Source organism: Rhinopithecus bieti, unplaced genomic scaffold (genome assembly GCF_001698545.2).
Source record: "Rhinopithecus bieti isolate Rb0 unplaced genomic scaffold, ASM169854v2 scaffold_65226, whole genome shotgun sequence".
Lineage (NCBI taxonomy): Eukaryota > Metazoa > Chordata > Mammalia > Primates > Cercopithecidae > Rhinopithecus > Rhinopithecus bieti.
In genome coordinates this window covers 1562908-1583462 of record NW_016825767.1, presented here as the reverse complement: position 1 = coordinate 1583462, position 20555 = coordinate 1562908, and the positions used below count along the sequence as shown (strand labels likewise).

Below are 20555 nucleotides of genomic sequence, written 5' to 3'. Positions count from 1 at the left end.
GTCAGGTATCGTGGCTCACGCCTGTACTCCCAGCACTTTGGGTGGCCAAAGCAGGAGGATTATTGGAGGCCAGGAGTTGAAGACCAGTCTGGGCAACATAGAGAGACCTGTCTCTACAAAAACATTTTTATTACTTAATCAGGCATGGTAGTACATGACTGTGGTCCCAACTACTCAAAAGGCTGAGGCAGAAGGATAGCTTGAGCCAGGAATTTGAGGTTGCCGTGAGCTTTAGTGGCACCACTGAACTCCAGCCAGGGTGACAGAGTGAGACCCTGTCTCTGGGGAAAAATAGGAAAAAAACAATTTAGATTGGATAGGACTTAGAGTATGTGCCCTGGTACCTTTTTTATATTCTAGTTGGAATAGAGTGCACCATTCTCTCCCTGTCCGGAATATTCACCCCACTCTCTCTGGGCAATGGTGCTTTCTTCTAATAACCTCATTTTGGCAATTAGGTATGGAAAACTCCACAGAATATTTGGAGTTACTAAATTTTCACACGAGTAAGTCCTGACACTCCAGGGCAGATGCCATCATTTCTATTTCAGTTCATTTTCCAGGGTTTGGCATGTACATTTGTTGACTGAATAGATAAATGAAGCCCTGCTGGGAAATGCACCCATAGCAGTTTATAGTCCCCCGACATGTGCTTCTAATTGCCTCCAAGTAGTATTAATAAAGCAGTAGTCTTATGCCAGTCTCCGACTGGGGATCATAATTGAAGCACTGACGTGATGACTTTATCTCTGATGACCAATGGCAATGAGACCTGTCCTTTGCAAAGAGCAAAACCCAAGTCTCGGAGTATGTGGATATTAAGACTCATTAGCATGTACCTGTGGCTCTGGCTTCCTCACAACTGATGTTTCCTCTTGGAAAAACCCAAATTACTTTCATTTTCTCACTTTCCTTTTAATACTTCATCTCTTGGAGCTTTGTAGAAAGCCTGAGCAGAGCAGTGTGAATGGCAAGCCAGGGGCCTCACTGCAATGAGCTGGTCTCCGTCGCCACCACTGTGCATGAGGTGCAGGCTCTGTCTGCCACCCCCGCATCTCAAGGCTCCTTTCACAGCTCTTATTCTCTGGAGCGAGACCACACGTTAATCTCTGCTGTTTTCCTCATACAAGGTAAAATGGAAAATTAGAGATGTTATCTGAATAATTAATTCAAGCCTCAAATAAAAAGAAAATTGTAAAATATCCAGATCATCGAGACTTCTGAGTTTCTGTTAGTCTGGACATAGACGGCTTGTCTTGCTACCAGTGGAAATGGCAGTGAGTGCCCTTGAATACATTACTGTATCCTTGAGGCCAGAGATGTCTTAAGCATCAGCTTACAAGTGAAAAATGTCTTAGTGAGATGATAATCATTGGTTTGCCATCTGATAATTGCTGCAGAGAGTCAAAGAGGTAGCACCAATTAAACTGTTTATCTCATGGAATTTAATGTGAACCTATATCACACTGTTGAGCAAAGATTCCACGAGGCCAGAATCGGTGGGAGAGGCAGTGGGGCTGGTACCTTCCCGGTATCTTTGGTGTATCTTTGGTGCATCTTTGATATATCAGAGACAAGTTCAGGAGATGGTCACAGGCATCCAAGCAAAAGAGATGGACTGCATGAAAACCATGCCTTTTCCCTCATCTGTAAAATTGAAAATACTGTCCAAAATCCCACAGCAGACTATAGCTTCTGTCCATGAGGTCAAAGGTTCCAAGTTTAGTCCTTCAGCATAACTGAGAAAAGGACAAAAAAAAAAAGTTTCCAAGCTGCCTCAATCGTTGTCCCTTCCTTTTAGCTCTGAAAAACCAGAAAGGTTCGTTGTGTGGAAGATGGCAGGAGAGACTTTCTGTTAAATATGTTAAAGAATTTCAGCGGTAAGTGTCACCTGAGACGTTTAAGAGATCGTAGTAGCTAAGTGTCCCTTTTCTTTTAACGTTTTTCTAGAACCCAGTGAAACTTTGGACTGAGGCGATTCCTCCACACTCCCAGCCCACATCACAGAGTGATCATTCCTCCATTGCTGTCAGAGCTGAGTATCATATCCCATTTTTTTGTTTGTTTTCAAAATAGAGTTGTTCCTTTCTTCTACCCTTCCCCTGAATAATTGCTAATAAAGCAATATGACACTCATCTAGGTCACCTGATTTGCTGGTTTTGATCACAGGGATATCTTGATGCTTTTGGACTTTTCCCCATGGAGCTCTTACTCTGTTAGACAAGTGTCCATTCTGCTGTGGCTCACCTGAAAAGCAAGGCTTTGTCTTTGCCCCTTCGTGATTTCTTTTTCCATCAATGTTGACAGCTTGATGGAGCTTGGTGGGTTAATTCTCCTCCTTATCCTTTCAATTCCCCCATTCTATCCTAAATCACTACAGATAGGCCTTTTCTATACATATACTGCCAGTTCTTCCTTATTTCCTTCCTCTTCCAATAGGAATCTCTTGATGTAAACCACCTCTGCCAGTCCTCCTTTCTCAGCCTGGTGCTGAGATGGTGCAGCCTGGTGTGGCTAAGGCGTGTGGTAGTCAGAACTGGAACTGAGTGACAGAGCTAGAAAGAGCACAAGAGTGGGCAGAGTGATGACAGGGAAGGAACCTGGGAAGGAACGTGCTACCTGTGGCCCCATCTGAGATACGAACTGGCTTTGTCTCCCTTCAAGGGTGGAAGAGGGATAGGTATGAAATGTGGAAGGAGCGAGAGATGCCTTTATATTGCCAGTATAGGTATGAAATGTAGGAGAGAGAGATGCCTTTGTATTGCTAACGGCCATGCCTGCTTTACTCTTCATCACTGCTCTAAGTTGCTCTCCTAAATGCTATGAGACATCAACACTGAATTTATATCAGACATGACCATGTTCATCCGGGGCACTTTGATCACAATAGGAAAGTGCTGCTGCTGCTGGTTCAACCCCACTGGGTACTGATGATGGGCATTATGGTTCATAACCCCAATGACTGGCATGCTTATCAGAGCTGCAGTCCAAGATGGGGCCTTCCTCTGGCCTGATGGGTGATCTGGAAAAGCAGGTACGATGACCTCCCACACTGAGGTGAGAGCTGCACACTGTCCCTGCACCTGCCCAGGAGCCACCCCTGCTACTTCGGCAGTAACTTCTGCCAAGGTGCCCCTTGTTTAGACTTGAGGGTCCACTTGATCAGTAAAGCTTCTCCCTGCATGTAGACCTTGGCATTCAGGAGAGCTGTACTTGGGCTCCCCAAGACACAGCAGCTCTGTCCGCCTTGCTGTCCCCCTCATTGCTGCAGTGTGAAGTTTCTAAGGTGAACAAAACCTCCGTGGCTCCCCTCTCCAATGGAGGAGGTCTTATTTCTTGGTGTGCCATGGGAGACCCCTTTTGCATACTTCCAGCTACCCCCAACACTGTCTGGCAGGCAGCTAAGAGGAGCTCTGCTGAATGTGGAAGCTCGGCATGCTTTTAGTAAAGACATGCTTTTACACGAGAAGTTCCTTCTGCTTAGATTGGATTTCCTTCAGATCTTGCCCCTTCCTTCCAGGTCCAGATTCCATGTCCTCCCATCTGGGAAAGTAGTCCCAGCATCTCTGTCCCTCCTAGGTGGGACCGTCCCCACCACCCCATCATTGCCCTCACCACTGTGTCACAGTTGACTGCTTAAATGTCTGCCTCCTGTACCAAACTCTCCGAGGCTATGAGCACTGTTTAAGTCCTCTCTGTATCCATACTCAGCACTTAGCACAAGGCCTAGTACACACTAAAGACTCCATCCACATTTCCTGATTGACTGGGCTAAAGAAAGAAAGAAGAGGTCAGGTGCGGTGGCTCACACCTGTAATCCCAGCTCTTTGGGAGGCCAAGGCGGGTGGATCACTTGAGGTCAGGAGTTCAAGACCAGACTGGCCAACACGGTGAAACCCAGTCTCTACTAAAAATACAAAAAAATTAGCCAGGCATGGTGACACGCGCCTGTAATCCCAGCTACTTGGGAGGCTGAGGCAGGAGAATCTCTTGAACCTGGGAGGCAGAGGTTACAGTGAGCTGAGATCGCACCATTGCCTTCAGCCTAGGCAACAAGAGAGGAAACTCTGTCAAAAATAAAAAAAAGGAGGGAAGAAGACCAAAGACAGGATTTACTTAAAAATAAACCCAACTATGCTGGGTCCAACCACCCAGGGGATATAAGAATTTAAAAGAGAGCATCTTTACAGCACCTTGAGCCTCCACAACAAATAACATGATTTTGAGTATTAATTTCAATGAGGATACAAACTCAGCGCTGCATCTGAAATCCTCCTAAGTGTATTTCTTAGAACTGTAATCCCTGTCTGGCCCCATCACCTCATAGCAGGCAAATGAGGACACGACCATGAATGGAGGAGGAAAACACACACTGGCTTACGCTCTCAACAAGCCTGAGGCTCCCTCCCAAGCCAGGCAGCTCAGGCAATGGACGAGGCAGCTAAAAGGCCTCGGGGAGTCTCAAGGTCCACTTGGGGCCCTGCTGCTCCCCTGCTGCATGGTCAGGGCAGGCAGCTGCCCTTCTCAGGCTTCAGCTTCCCAGTGAATAAGAGGAGGGGCTGGCCCAGAACCCTCCCATGACTGTCACCGTGGGATCCTGTGTGATTCACAGTATTGTAGGTTGACTTTTGGAGACTGGGACTTTAGCCAAGCAGGTGGTGGTGCCCTGGTTATGGGAAGAGACACAGTCACCCCACTCAGCACAGCACACGCCCTGCTGGGCTCAGGGTGGAGTGAGGCTGAAGTCATCATGAGGGCTCCTCACAAATGCCCGGCTCAGGGCCGCCCCGGGAGGATGATATGGCCAGCTCACAGCAGCTCCACCTCCCTTTCTCTCCTGTATGGTCCACAGGGCCCCTGGAGTCGGGCACCTTCGGCCCCTGGAGCCACACTATGGTTCTGGGAGGTGAACACACATCCTTTTCCTCTGCAGGTATCAGTAGGTAAAGAGGAAATGTTTCCTCTTTCAATCAGGCTAGTGCCTTCCTGAGGAAGAAACGGTATTTCCTAGCATTGAGAAGGGAAAAATGGGTCTCTTTCTCACATCTGTAAGTTCCCATTCATTCTGTCTCTGTGTCTTACACACACACACACACCACACACACACACACACACACACACACACACACACAGGAATACCACTTCTCACCTTTCCTTTCTGTGTAAACCAGAGGAAGTGCTAAGTATTATGAACAGGAATTTGCCCCAGCTAACCCGATGAGGCCCTCCTGCCTGCCACCTTCCTCCCTCTCCCATGCCCACAGTCCCCTGCCCATTCCTCTGCCCATACAAACTGCCCAGATTTCAGCAACTTCGCTGCTGAACATCTCCAAACATAAACCTCCCAAATAGCCCAGAGCTGCACCAAGCAATTCCAGACTTGAGCAAAGCAGTGAAAGGTCTGTTCTAATGCCCCTCCTGGAGCCTGGTCTCCGGCTGGTTTCTCTTACGTGTGAGTGAGAATGGCGTGTGAGCGACAAGGAGCAAAGACCACCCCACTCCCCGACCCCCCGCACCTGCCATCAAAGGGCTGCAGAGTCAAAAGTGGGAGGGGATGTTCAACTCTTACACTTATTGGTGGGTCTTTTTTTTAATGTGCGATAAGCCATCATGTGTTCCTAAAATAATGTGTCTGGCTGTCATTTTAACAAGTTCCTTGTATTTTAAATCATGACTTCCTATGTGGATATTATCTGGCTTGCCTTGATTTGCTTATTAAAATTTTCTCCCCCTAATGTTCCCTTTCAGCCAGCAACGAGTGGGATTTTATTTCTTTTTCAAAGAAAAGAAGCCCACACAATTTAGTTTATGTAATTCTGTTATATTCTTCCACACAGTGGCCAACACAAAAGAAAGTTTTTTTAGCACATGGCTTTGAGGCTGAAAACACAAATTTAGGCACAGGTTTCAGGAACAGGTGTCTGGGAGCTAAAGAGTTAGATAGAGATGGTGGCTTATCAGCCACCTCCCACTCTACTCCCTTATGCCTAACAGTGGGTCAGGACCACCTCACAGCCCCTACACCCGCCCCTGTCCCACAACATCCCTCATACACAGCAGTTCCCAGGCAGAAGTACAAATGGGTAAGCAGCACTCAAATCTCAGGATGCGAGAGAGAGAGGGGGACCCAGGGGCAGTATTTAATCTCATCCCAACACTTTCTTCTTATTTGACAGGTGATGAAGGCAATTCCCAGAGAGGTGGAGCCCTTATTTTTAGCCTAACAAATTGTTTTCCTTAACAGTGGTGACTCAGAGGAAATGCGGGGGCTGCAGTGATTTTTGTGATCTCTTGTGCCTGCCATTGGGTTGGGTAGGAGGTTTCTGCTTTTAGACTGTTAGGACCAGCAGGGCCCAGCAGCGAGTAGAGCTCTGGATAAAGCTGCCCTGGCCTTGTCTCCGAACCCTCTGGCCCAAGCCATCCCCACTTCTCCTGTGCTGCCTCAGGGATTCCTGGTGCTTCTATGCTGGTCCTGCATCCGGACACCTGACCCACCCCAATGCAGTCCAGGAACCAGGAACTCAACTCGAGCAATTCTGGGCACCAAGACTTGTGCTTAAGGCAAAATAAGTGCTTAGAAGAGTTCCTGAGCTCAAGGAGCAGAGCCCCATATCCAGGTGCCCCCCAGCCCACACATTACCCACACATGCATTCATTCATTCAACACAGTTATTTATTTATTTATTTATTTATTTATTTATTTATTGATATGGAGTCTCGCTCTGTCACCCAGGCTGGAATGCAGTGGCTCAATCTTAGCTCACCGCAGCCTCTGCCTCCCTGGTTCAAGCGATTCTCCTGATTCAACTTCCCGGGGTAGCTGGAATTACAGGCAAGCGCCACCACACATGGCTAATTTTTTTATATTTTTAGTAGAGACAGGGTTTCACCATGTTGACCAGGCTGGTCTCGAACTCCTGACCTCAGGTGATATGCCTGCCTCAGCCTCCCAAAGTACTGGGATTACAGGCGTGAGCCACAGCACACAGCCTCAACAAAGTATTTACTGAGCATCATCTGTGTTCTTGCCAGGCACTACTTTTCTTTATTTTATTTTATTTTATTTTATTTTATTTTATTTTTTGAGATGGAGTCTCCCTATATTGCCCAGGCTGGAGTGCAGTGGCCCAATCTCTGCTCACTGAAAGCTCCGCCTCCTGGGTTCATGCCATTCTCCTGCCTCAGCCTTCCAAGTAGCTGGGACTACAGGCGTCCGCCACCACGCCCGGCTAATTTTTTGTACTTTTAGTAGAGATGGGGTTTCACCGTATTAGCCAGGATGGTCTCGATCTCCTGATCTCGTGATCCACCCACCTCAGCCTCCCAAAGTGCTGGGATTACAGATGTGAGCCAGTACGCCCAGCCACCAGGCACTACTTTTGCTGGAAATGCAGACCTGAAGTTGCTAGGCCGGGCTGCTGTCTTGGTGCCTGTCTTCTAAGTAGAGGGGACTGACAGAAAATAAGTTGACAGGTAAGGCAGTTTTAGACAGAACATCTCATTCAGGCTCTGATGGAAATCTCCATTGAGGCCAGAGAGGAAGCTGCAGGACTGAGAACAGTCACTGAGTTCAGAGTGGAAGCTTCAGGGTGTCAGCTTCCCCTGGAAGTGACTAAGCCAGGCAGACTTCGGAATGTGGTCAGAAGGCAACACAGCACAGTCGCTAAGTCCCTAATGAACTCTCTTCCTGCGATGACCTTGGCTTTTGTGAAAGCCTTATACCAGGAATCTGCCACTATAATTGTGATTAAAAGTCTCTTAAGATCTTACTCACCACATTTCATTGTGTTTCCTACAGAAAGTCTAAGATGAAACATTTTGTTAAGAACTTGGAGGAAGAAAAAAGTCCTTGTATTCTGATCATAAGAACTAAGCTTTCCTTTTATCTTCTTGTCTGCCAAGATGCTCAGAGAAGTATCTGAATCTCAATTACTGCAATTCTGTCCTTCTGTTTTATAATTTGGAGAGAATGCTTAAGAATGATAAAAGTGCCCTCTTATAATCGTCCATACACAGGCTCAAATCCCCATTTCCTGCCACACATGGATGACCTCAAAATTTTTATTAACCATTCTGAGCTGGGTTTTCTAGCAACCTGAGAATAGTGAAACTTGATACTGTTGTTGTTGTTGTTGCTGCTGCTGCTGCTGTTTTTTGGGGAGGGACAGAGTCTCATTCTGTCACGGAGTGCAGTGTATGATCTCAGCTCACTGCAACCTCTGCCTCCCGGGTTCAAGCAATTCTCCCTGCCTCAGCCTCAGCAGCTGCGATTACAGGCGATTACAGGCACCCATCACCATGCCCAGCTTTTTTTTTTTTTTTTTTTTTGAGATGGAGTTTCGCTCTTGTTGCCCAGGCTGGAGTTCAATGGCATGATCTTGGCTCGCTGCAACCTCTGCCTCCTGGGTTCAAGTTATTCTCCTGCCTCAGCCACCCAAGTAGCTGGGACTACAGGCATGTGACACCATGCCTGGCTAATTCTGTATTTTTAGTAGAGACAGGGTTTCACCATGTTGCCCAGGCTGGTCTCGAACTCCTGACCTCAGGTGATCTGCCCATCTCAGCCTCCCAAAGTGCTGGGATTACAGGCATAAGTCACCATGCCTGGCCTTGATAGTATTTTAATGAGATATACAAAATTCCGCTGCATAGAGCAAATGCTCAGAATTATTTTATTTTTGTCTTCCTTCGTATTGCTACTTCCTGATTTCTGTCTGTTTTGTATTTTCCTATTCTATTATATATTTCTTGGGTTGTAAATTTTCTCAAATCCTTTGTAGAAAAAGACAAGTTTTTATTTTTTTTTTTTTTTTTTTAAGTTCCATTACCCTCCTGGTGTCATAACAAAGCCGAGTGCAGGATAGCTTTGAGCAAGAAGTTGCAGGCGTCTTCTTGATCAAAGTAAAATCTGCTCATGGACTAAAAAAGTATTACATTCTTTCTTCCAACTAAATAATGCCAGTTTCTATAACCTCATCATATATACTTTAATGAAGCTTCCTTCAAGGGCTGTGTATTTCACTTACAATTTTTGATTCCTTGGTGTAGAGGCAATTTTTAAGAGTCATTTACTCTATTATAGGCATGCCTTTGTCTGCTTTCTTTTCATTTCTGAGATGGCACTCACTCACGGCTTTATATTGCAAGACAGAAACGCTATTAATGACTTAGTTAGATAGAAACTGACAGAGCAGAATCTTTTGTCTCCAGGTTCTTAAAAAAAAAAAAATCGATGCATAATAACATGTTCCATCCCTAGAAGTGATGATTTTCTGCTTTTAAGATTCTGGTTTTTTTACAGGTTTTATTTTTGTTAATGTGCTATACTCCATGAGAATATCTTAAAACATATTAAACCCACAAGGCCTGTTCCAAGATTAAGAAAAAAAGAAAAACAACAAAGAGCATATCACTTAATTCAAAACATTTCAACAATTACAATGTTGTTTAAGTTGGAAAGCAAAACAAATAAACACAACATTGGTGGGTCCTCTGCTACAAATAGGAAGAAAAAAAAACAGCAGATGGTATTTACTCCCTATAAAGCAGGGCAGTTTGTACAGTATATTTAAATTGCTCTCAGGGACTCACTCATCAGACCCACTTTTTCAAGGGTCAACTAAAATCTATGCTTGACATAGCCCGTAACTAGGGACATGTGATTACAACCAATAGCTGGAAAATTACAGTGTTACCGAAACTATTGCTGATATTCTTGTGGTCCTCCTATCAGTTCCTATTGTTTATCACCAAAGGGAAAAGAAAACGAAAGATACTTGAGTTATTAGTGAGTTGGAGAAAAGGCTGGGAGAAATTTAGTGATATCCACTGATTTCCCATACATACAGAGATCGGGAGGGCCACCCTTTGCAGAGAGGAAAAAGAAAGGAGGTCTCCTGTTGGGGAGAGCTTTAGAGGTTAGGAAGAATGGCGGAGTTGTAAGACATTGGAATCACTGTCTAAGAAGAGAGTGGCCTTTTATCCAGGGCTATTTAAAAACAGGACAGAGCTTCATCTATCTCCCACAGTTCAGATGTGAAGAGAGAATGATTAAATTGCTTCTTCCAGCCTGATGAGTCTATAGTATATGCTAGAAACACTTGTGAATGCCTGGGAGAAACATAGCCACAAAGGAATTGCATGTTGAGCAATCAGCTCTATCCACTTGCTGTGTTCAAGAAGCAACTGTTGACATTTGCTCAAATGCGCTCACCACAAACCAAAACAAAATAAAATAAAAATGGGGTAACTAGGTGAGGGATGGATGTGCTAACTAACCTGACTGTGGTAATCATTTCTATATATATATATAAAATATATAAAATAAAATATATGTTTCACTATATACAGTGAAATATATATACTTACATATTGTACATAATATATAATATATATTATATATTTCTGTCTATATAATCTTCACATCATACACCTTAAAATCATGCAATTTTATTTGTCAATTATACCTCAATAAAGCTGGGAAATTAAAATAAAAGGAGCAACTGTTGTGAGTCTTTAATAAAAACACCTGTTTTGGACATGATGGAATATAATTTTAAGTCCACTTCCTTCCTACTTAACTTTGTGTTCATATCTTTATTTTCTTCTCTTATGTATCATCTACTACTAAATTATCATGCCTTTCTGTATTTTTTCTTTTTTTTTGAGACAGGGTCTCACTCTTGTTGCCCAGGAGTGCAGTGGCACAATCTTGGTTCACTGCAACATCCGCCTCCCAGGTTCCAGCGATTCTCCTGCGTCAACCTCCCAAGTAGCTGGGATTACAGGCGCCCACCACCATGCCCGGCTAATTTTTGTACTTTTAGTAGAGATAGGGTTTCACCATGCTGGCCAGGCTGGTCTTGAACGTCTGACCTCAGGTGATCTGCCTGCCTCGGCTTCCCAAAGTGCTGGGATTACAGGCCTGAACCATCGCTCCCGGCCATTTTATCTATTTTTATAAGCCATCTTAAACCCTTTCTGGAACAAGAAGGGATATCATTGAATAAAATAATTTCTATAAATTAAAGTTTTGGGGGTTTTTCGTGCCAGGAATTATGCAAGGTACAGGGGATATACAGAGGAGAAAACTTCACAGTGTAGGAGTGAACGTGGACAGATCAACTAGCCACAGTACCTAAGAATCCCTGCAGGGGAATGGGATTCCTGTGCATCACGGAGCAGAAAGTTCCACTCTTGGGAATGGGAAGGAGGCAAGGAGCGGTTACAGCAGAGTTGGTGCTGGAGCATAATTCTGACACAGAAGTGCAGATCCTCTCTGCAAGTAGGAATGGGGAGGATGTGTGCAAAGACAGGGTGGTGGGAGAGGTTGGGGTGCAAGGGACAGCTTTGAGACTGCCCCGCTTATCCCGGGCAAATATCATCGTTCCAATCCAGTAATTGCTGACAAATGTCTTCTTTGACTAATGTTCCCTTCTCTACCTTTGCTCTCGCCGTGTGGATAGTGATCACTGGCATAATTTGACAGTTTCAGGAGAGTTCTCTAGTTTCCAGGGGATTTTAGTAAAAATGCAATAGCAGAATTGTTGTCTTCAGCAAAAGAGAAACACCCTATAATCCTTTTGAGGCCCTGATGGAAACCACATACATAAAAATCTTTATCTTAGGCTCTTCAGCATTAATGCAAAAAATCCTACTCAGTTGTAAACCTTACAAATAAAGGAGCCTCTGCCCTGAACACCGGTCTATAGAGCACCTTTACAAATACACTAGGCTGTTTAATCCTTGGTACTTTGATTTTGTAAGAAAACCTGAGGGTTTCTTGAATTTAATGCATGAACTTAAGAGTGAGGACTCTGGGGTGGCGTGAAGGAAGCCTGTTCAGTGACGGAGCCTGGCTGAGTGCCCAGGCCCTATGTCTCGGTGAGGTTTCCTTCCTAAAGCATTACCAGTACTATCTTAGCAGGAGATTTTTATTTATTGAGCACGTACTATACTAAGAACTTGACTTGCACTACTGTCTCATTAAATTCTGACAACAGCCCATTTACAGAGGAGGAAACCGAGGTCCAGAAAGATTAAATTGTCCAGGGATAGACCCACAACTGGGAAGCTGGTAGGTGTTGCCTCAGCTTTGATTATGGTCTAACTCATAATTATTTGGAATCTCTGTAATACTATAAGATGGTATTAGTCCACTTAAGGTATGTGGGAACTAAACAAACCTTGTGCTGTTGCAGCAGCCTTTCTGTTTTGGGGATTTTACAAAGGTCTCTGGTCAGCGCCTCCTGGAGGGGTGTCAGTTTACTGAGATCCTCCCTGAACTGCCCAGAATAGCCATGGTGCCTTGAGATAGGTGGGTGGTTCCTGCTTCCCTGGTCTTCAGCGCTTTGCCTGTGTTCCTGAGAGGAGGGATGGTTTCCAGGCAACACCATGGTCCATCTATTTTCATACTGCTATAGTGACAAGCATTTTGAAAAAATAAGAAATATGGTCCCACTAGGGTGATGAGATGCTTTTTGCAGTCTGGCTTGCCTGCCCATTATAATTCTACAGCAACCACCAGTAGGGCCAAAGGAATTCCAAACAGGAGACACAGATGAGTGAAAGGGCCTGCCTGCCCCATGGCCATAGAGGACCAAGACTCAGAATGCCAACACTGTGCTTTCTCAGGCTAATAGACCTTTTACAACATCCTGGTCTTGGAGGATGGAAAAAGTGCAGGCCTAAATTACTGCTAACTATGTTGATGTAACTGAAAGAGTACACTGTTGCCATAGTCTGCTCATCATGGCTGGTAAACAAAAAGTCAATAATTTGCATTTGATTAGGTGCATAATAAGTTACAGTTCCTGGGATCTAAACTTCATGAGTCAACACTTTTTTAGGCCTTAATCTTCTCTTCTTGAAAACTACATATGGAACAACATGAACTTCAATAACCAGGACCCCCCAAAAATGTTCATTTAAACGCAATTTTAGTATACTTGGATGAAGTCAGAATCACCCCTGCTTGTTTCAAAAACAAATCCTCTGCGTGAGTTCTATTTGCTGCCTGTCTTTCTGTGTTTTCAAAGCTATCTGTGCCCAAAACGAGTTATTGCTCTGCATCAGCTTGGCTCATGTTAAGTGCTCAAAGTTGTAAACAATACAAAAATGCATCTTTTTCTCATCCATGTTTTCTACACTAACACTGGCTCCAAGGGAGATACAGTCCTCTGAGATTGGATTTTATTGAAAATCGTAGTGTTCAAAGCATATTAGGATGTTTGAAATCCTTCATAGAAACTTCATACAGCCCGAAGGCATTCTGTAGAGTGAAAGATTGTAAATAGAGGAGTGACTGCCTCACCCAGCAGGGACCACTTCTAATTCTGGGCTGTGTGTAGGGACCTGAATGCTGCAGGGATCACTCAGAGGTTAATAATGATAATCATCGTTTGCCTTAAAGAAGGATCAAATCAGATCCAATGTAATTGGTGTTGGAGAACTCGAGGGATGGTGTTTGGTTGAGGAATAGTCACACCTTCAGGGTCATTCTACACATCCCAGTCCTTCTGGTATCAAGTGGGTTAGAGCCAGGAGAGGCAGAGACTCCAACAGAGCACGGAAACGCAGGACACCCTGGTGCACTCGTGTTTTTGTTCTTGCTGTCCCCGTGTGAACCCAGAGCTGCAGCCTTTGTCACGAGGAAGATGCTCTATGCCATGTTTCAGATCTGCCCAGCAGGGCAGCTCACTCACAGCGCGTGTCTCGCGGCACATATTTCATTTTCCTGTGATGACAGCAACTGAGTGGCCGGCGTGCCCTGACCCTGCTCACTGTCTCTTTGCTCCCACAGAATCTGTACCAGAACAGGTTTTTAGGCCTGGCCGCCATGGCGTCTCCTTCTAGAAACTCCCAGAGCCGACGCCGGTGCAAGGAGCCGCTCCGATACAGCTACAATCCCGACCAGTTCCACAACATGGACCTCAGGGGCGGCCCCCATGATGGCGTCACCATTCCCCGCTCCACCAGCGACACCGACCTGGTCACCTCGGACAGCCGCTCCACGCTCATGGTCAGCAGCTCCTACTACTCCATCGGGCACTCTCAGGACCTGATCATCCACTGGGACATAAAGGAGGAAGTGGACGCTGGGGACTGGATTGGCATGTACCTCATTGGTGAGTAGAATGTGCCAAGTGTATTGTTCATAATTCACTTTTACATATGCTGTCACGTTTTAATAAACCTGCAATATAATTAAAATATACAAGCAACTGTGTTATATGCCAGATTCTAACACGCTGAAGACCACTATTGCATGACCTTGTTTTTCTGCAAAATGGATAATAAGGCCTCTCTTGCCATCTCTATTCCATGAAAGAAAATCATGAGATATAGCAGAGTGAGGTGTGGTTAAACACAAACATCATTATCATTTGCAACTATAGAAGCTCTTCTACTTGTGAATAAGTTAATATCAAAGCCTGTTTTTAAATCTATGTGCTTATAAGACAAAGTAACACCATATGCCCAACCCATGTAAGCACACCTGCATGGAGGTCATTTCACTTCAGTTTCCAGCGTAATCTTCACCAGCTCTTCCAACATTCTTACTGCTTTGTATTCAACAGACAACCTGGGATTATACATACAGGCATACAGGCATGGTGCTGGAGAAAGCTAACTTGCCTTACTTTAGGTGGAGATTTATTCAAAATTTTGAAAGTGCCAAAGTTGAAAGTTCACCAGAAGAAATTGTTCTATGTGAATTTTCTCAAGTCTTTGCAAACAAAACAAGTTATGCAAATAAGTTGGATGCTGAGGCAATTATTTTATGAAAGTTTCACCATTCCCATGGATTGTTTTTGAAAATCTTGTAATTATGAAAACCAATTTAAATGAAAAATGTATTTCATCCATTTTATGTGACAGAATCAGCTGTCATGGAAATTGATGTGTTTACCCAAAAGTCAAGTTATAATTGCTGGAAGGCCACAAGAGTCAACAGATTCAACACCAGGTCCATCTGAGGCCAGGCCTTCTGCCTTCAGGCTGTGCTCTGCAACATTTGCACATTCAGACAAACAACACCAGATTTAACATCACAGAAAGTAATGGATTGTTATGAGTAGTTTACAACCTGGACAGTTTTTCTGATAAAATAAAGGGGATCTTATCTGACTAACTAGTTCTCAGGGAAATATTCTTGGGTCTCTTAAAGGTTTTTCCATCAGCTTGGTTAGTATGTCTATAACACACACATTAATGTAAAGATGGAGATGCATACATTGTTGAAATTTTTACACAAATAGCTGTGACTAGCTAAACTGGATTTCCAAAAGTTAAAATTCAATTTGTTTCTGAAAAACAAAAATTGTTCTTGAATAAAAGTAGATACTACCCTTCAAGAACAGAGATTGCAAAATAACAGCCCAACGAGCATTTTTTTTTTTTTTTTTTGAGACAGAGTTTCAATCTTGTTGCCCAGGCTGGAGTGCAATGGCATGCTCTCGGCTCACTGCAACCTCTGCCTCCCGGGTTCAAGTGATTCTCCTGCCTCAGCCTCCCAAGTAGCTGGGATTACAGGCATGTGCCACCACACCTGGCTAGTTTTGTATTTTTAGTAGAGATGGGGTTTCTCCATGTTGGTTAGGCTGGTCTCAAACCCCCAACCTCAGGTGATACACCCACCTCAGCTTCCCATAGTGCTGGGATTACAGGTGTGAGCCACTGCCCCCGGCTGCATATTTTGTTTCATTTACATTGTTTTGTTTTAAATTTGATTGATTATCCACACTTAAAATGTAGAAGTTTCAAGTTGAAACCCAACTTTCTAGCTTCTTTCACAAAAGCCTCCAATTTGGCAGCCTAAGCCTGTGATACCACATGGTTCTAATCAGCTGGAGTTAAGCATCTGCACCCTCCCTAGGCTGGCCTGTGACCTTCAGTGTTGCCACAGTCCCCTCCCACCCATACTGACCTTCATCGTGAATGATTTTTGTTTAGCACTTGAGGTAATTAGGTTTAGGTTCTGAATCTAGGGTTTTGGTTTGGTTTGTTTTGGTTTGGTTTTTTATTGAGATAGAGTCTCATTATATTGCCCAGGCTCAAACTCCTGGGCTCAAGTGATCCTTCAGCCTCAGCCTCCCAAAATGCTGAGATTACAGGCATGAGCCACCACGCCCAGCCCAGATCTAGTTTTGAGTCAACTCCTTACAAGGGCATCTTCCCGCAGCTGATGAGTGCTGATGCTATTCCTCAAGTTAGGGACCCACTGGAAGAGACGCCTGTTTGGGGAGAAGGTAATGAGCTCAAGATGGAATTACTGAGTGTGGAACACCTGAGGGACATGCGTCCACAGTGAATGAATGAATGGGTCTGAAGCTCAGCCAGGGATCCAAGCTAGGGTTGTAGATTTGGGGTAACAGACATCTTGGGGGTGGATAAGCTCACTCCAGTGCTGTGTACAGAAAGAGAGCACCAGATAGTCACAGTGAGAGAGGGGCAGGGGAGAGGCAGACGAGGAACTCAAACAGAAGAGGAGGAGGTGGTGAAGAGGCAGGACAACCAGGAGACTGGAGAGAACAAAAGAAGAGGGAGATAGAGGAGGGGGTGGGTAGCTGTATCAGGTATTACGAAACTCCATGAATGAATAAGATCTGGTGTTAACATGACATTTTGACTGAGATAAAAGTAACCACAACTCATCATTCTAGAACCTTAATTTGACAGTTTGTTATTCTCATTGTAGCTACACATATATAACTGTGAAGTTATGTAATGCAAAATGCCAACACTTTCAATGGCATAGCATTTCAAAAATAACTTCCAAATCTGAAATTGTCTGTGAATCTTAAAAGTCAATAATGTGTAAGTCCTTAGTAGCTTATCTTCCACATTTGTCATGCTTTGCCAGAGATCAAATCAGAGATCTAGGCCGAGAAATGTAGAGACAGTGATTTCATCTCATCTGTCATTTCATGAATGAGGAGATGTCGAGTCAGTGGCTCCCACAGTCGCACAGCTGCCTCCCCTGGCTCAAGACTCATGCTGCCACAGGAGTAGCACATCATTGTGGTGCAGTGTTGGGTATGGACCATGGCACATCAGTGTGCCATCAAATGTCCAGCGGAGGCCAGGGGTGTGATGCTTTCAGCATGGTAGGACTTCTAGAGCTCTTAAAGCAAATAGGGCTGTTCTGCCATAAGAGGGGGAAGATACCTGAATGTAGAGGGTGAAGTGTGGCTGCTGATTTATGGAACCCAACTCTTGAAGAATTAAAGTTTTTCCTTTACATCAGGCACCCTATTAGAATCTAGAAGAGCAGAAGCTGTATTTCTCAGTTAAGGCACAAACAGAATTCGTGTGTCCAAAGAAACAATGTGAAGGAAAGGCCACAGAAGGGGAGAAAGTGGTATTGATTTTTAGGAGCTCCTCTATCACTTTATGCTTAGAGTCCCTGTTTCTACAAGAGAATGGAGCTTCTACATCATTGGCTTAGTAGTAAGAAAGACAAGTAGATTCTCCCCATATCTCCCGTCCCATTATTATTATTATTATTACCATCATCATTATTTTGAGATGGAGTCTCGCTCTGTTGCCCAGGCTGGAGTACAATGGCATGATCCCAGCTCACTGCAACCTCTGCCTCCCAGGTTCAAGCGATTCTTCTGACTCAGCCTCTCAAGTAGCTGGGATTACAGGCATGCACCACCACCCCTGGCTGATTTTTCTGCTTTTAGTAGAGATGGGGTTTCATCATGTTGGCCAGGCTGGTCTCAAACTCCTGACCTCAGGTGATCCACCCACCTCAGCCTCCCAAACTCCTGGGATTAAAGGAGTGAGCCACCGCACCCGGCCCTGTCCCATTATTTAGTGAAGTCATGGTCCAGCCACAGTGGGAGAATCCTCGGAGATTTTTTCCCAAGATTTGGTTGTCAGAAAGCATGAATTACTCTGAAAATGGAAGCCATATCTTTTTTCTGATGGGTGTAGGAGACCTGGGTAGTATACTGATTCTCTCTTTTAATCAGTTATAGGCTCACTTGCTTATTCCACTCCTAACAGCAATAGCGTGTTTGTTATCCACTCTTCTATTATAGCTTGTGGCATGGAAACCATAGCTACAAGTTTTATTTTGAAGACAAATCAAGAGAAAATATATTACTTGTTTCTTAGGTATGTCTGTTTCTGTAAGCTTCATTAGAACTTTCTGATTAAAATTTTAATAATCCACAAAGATCCTTTTCCTTTCTCTATTATAAAATGAGGAGCAGGTGGTAGGATTCTACACACCAGAGGAAATGCATACCACTCAGAAAATATAATCTTTTCTTGAGGAACTGATCTCTACATGTTCTGTACAAAATGTACGATGACAAAATCTTAGTACTGATGTGAGCTAGTGCTTCAAGTTATTATTAATGGTTTTACATAGTAAGTATCATAGGGATTTGCAATAGAGGGCCCTATTTTTAGCCCAGACTCTAAGCAGAAATAGCTGCTTTTTAGATGTTGGACACTGGTCTAAGATCACTAGCTATATTAACTCAAGGAATCCTTTCAACAAGATTTTGAGGTAGGTACTTAGAGTATTTAATCCCCATTTTGTAGTGAATGATTAAATAAACTGCCTAAGATCACATAGTAATGGTAGATGTAAGCTTCCTGCCTCAAAGGGGATGTAATATTGCTCCCACAAAGAGGCTTCCATCATAACAAGAATGCAGAAAATAACAGCCTCATGGTAGAGAGCCCAGAGCACCCATTCCACACTGATGTGGAGAGTGTGGCTTGGCCACAGTGTCCATTCCAGTTCTCCTTTCCCCTCCTCTCTCCTCCCCTCCCCTCCCCCTTCTCCTCTCCTCTCCTCTCCCCTTCCCTCCCCTTCCTTCCCCTCCCTCCGCTTCTTTCCCCTCCCCTCCTCTCCTCTCTCTTCCTGCCTCCTCCCCTCTACTCTCCTCTCTCCTCTCATCTCCTGTGCCTTCCCCTAGTGCAGAATCTGATCCTCTAAATTTACATTTCCCAGACTCCTGTGCAACCATGTTCTGGATGCAAATTCGATTCATTTAGCTGCACCTGTGCAAGATCAGGAAGGTGAATATGTGAAATGTGGGGATCCTGCTCTTGAGCCTGTGGCTGCTACAAGCATGGCCTTGAGAAATGGAGCTTTTCTGCAGCAGTGTCCTGAGTCTACTCTCTAGCTTCCTGGACACCAACAGGCAGTGGAGGTGGGGGCAGGCAGTGACCTACTCCGCTTGCCACTGGCTGATCACTGTCTTCATGGGTGGAGAGGCAGCCGCCATGGCCTGGACAGCAGCCATCTGCTCTCCAGATTGCAGTGACTGTACTGAGCAGTCATATTCAGCAGGTCCCAGGGCAGCCCTTGTGAGTGAGACAAAGGCATCAGCCTCATTGGAGAGCCAGTTAGGCAGTTATCCTGATTCCAGAGGCACTGCCTAGAGTCCACTTCTCCAGCCCCGAATTCCCTGCATTAAATCCCTTTCTGTATAAAATATGTAGACTGATTTTGGATTTCTGCAACTGACCCTGTCAATGCATTTTGATTCCTAAGCAAAGATTAGTAACTTTTCTAACAACTTGTAACAAATGCCTCTGGGGAAGGGTTTGACCTCTCAGCCCAGATGGCCCAGGCAAGAATACAGACTATTCTATTTTTCTTGCATGATATTTGTGATTAAATGTTATTGTTAGTGTGAGGGAAGGGGATGCTTACCAAGACCAGTGACCAGTCCTTTAAAATGTATTGTGTTTAAATGTCTACAGCAAAATATGTTTTTCTCATTAATGTGTGTATGTGTGTGTGTGTGTGTTTTGCCATCCTCATCATCCTTTTCTGATTCTTCCCACCTCCCCTTCATCCTTTTCTCATTCATGTTCCTGTGGTTCCTTGATAATTAATCCCCTTTTGTACATTCTATATTCTATCGAAATTACCTGTTTTTTTGAATAAATCTCCAAATATATTAGAAACTGCCTGAACACAGACCGTGTCTTGTTCACCAGTGTATCCCCAGGGTTTAGCACAATGTCTGGAACAGAACAAAGTACCCAGTACCCACTATCTCATGCATGAATGAACATCCTTCTTCCAGGTGTTATTGTCTATAAATCCCACCATGACCATTAAAGGGAATATCCCAGTGGTCAGAGTGGAGAAATTCAGGGAAATACCACCCCTTGGAGAACTGCTATAATGAGGCAAATTTCTACCTGGGTGTGAGACTTGTTATATCTGTGCTGAAGACCCAGGGAGCTAGCAAAATATTACGCCTTTTTGCAGAAATGAGGCAATTACTGTAAAAGATGTATTATGCAATCTTCTTGGTAACCCAAGCAGGGCTGTGAGCACACACTGTGAATAAAAAGACAGGCAAATTTTGCAAACAAGTGATTTTCCAAAGGATACAAACAGTTCTTATCAGTAATGAGTGTTCATTTGCCCAGTCATTTTTTTGCCAGAGAAGGGGCAGCCTAAAATGTGCAATCCACATAGCAGATTACAAGTATGCTTACAGTTATCTCATTTAGTGCTCCCCTGTAAGACTGAAGTTATTACTACTCCCCACTTTGCAGATGAGGAAAG

General features: G+C 44.3%; 1 protein-coding gene across 1 annotated transcript in view; it reads left to right on the top strand.

The window, feature by feature from the left end:
* The window catches only part of LOC108522727 (E3 ubiquitin-protein ligase HECW1-like), a 267461-nt gene that overhangs the window by 192569 nt on the left and 54337 nt on the right, over positions 1-20555 (top strand). The window contains exon 3 of the mRNA XM_017863105.1: positions 13803-14127. Coding sequence (XP_017718594.1) covers positions 13803-14127 — 325 coding nt within the window. The remainder of the gene's footprint in view (positions 1-13802; positions 14128-20555) is intronic.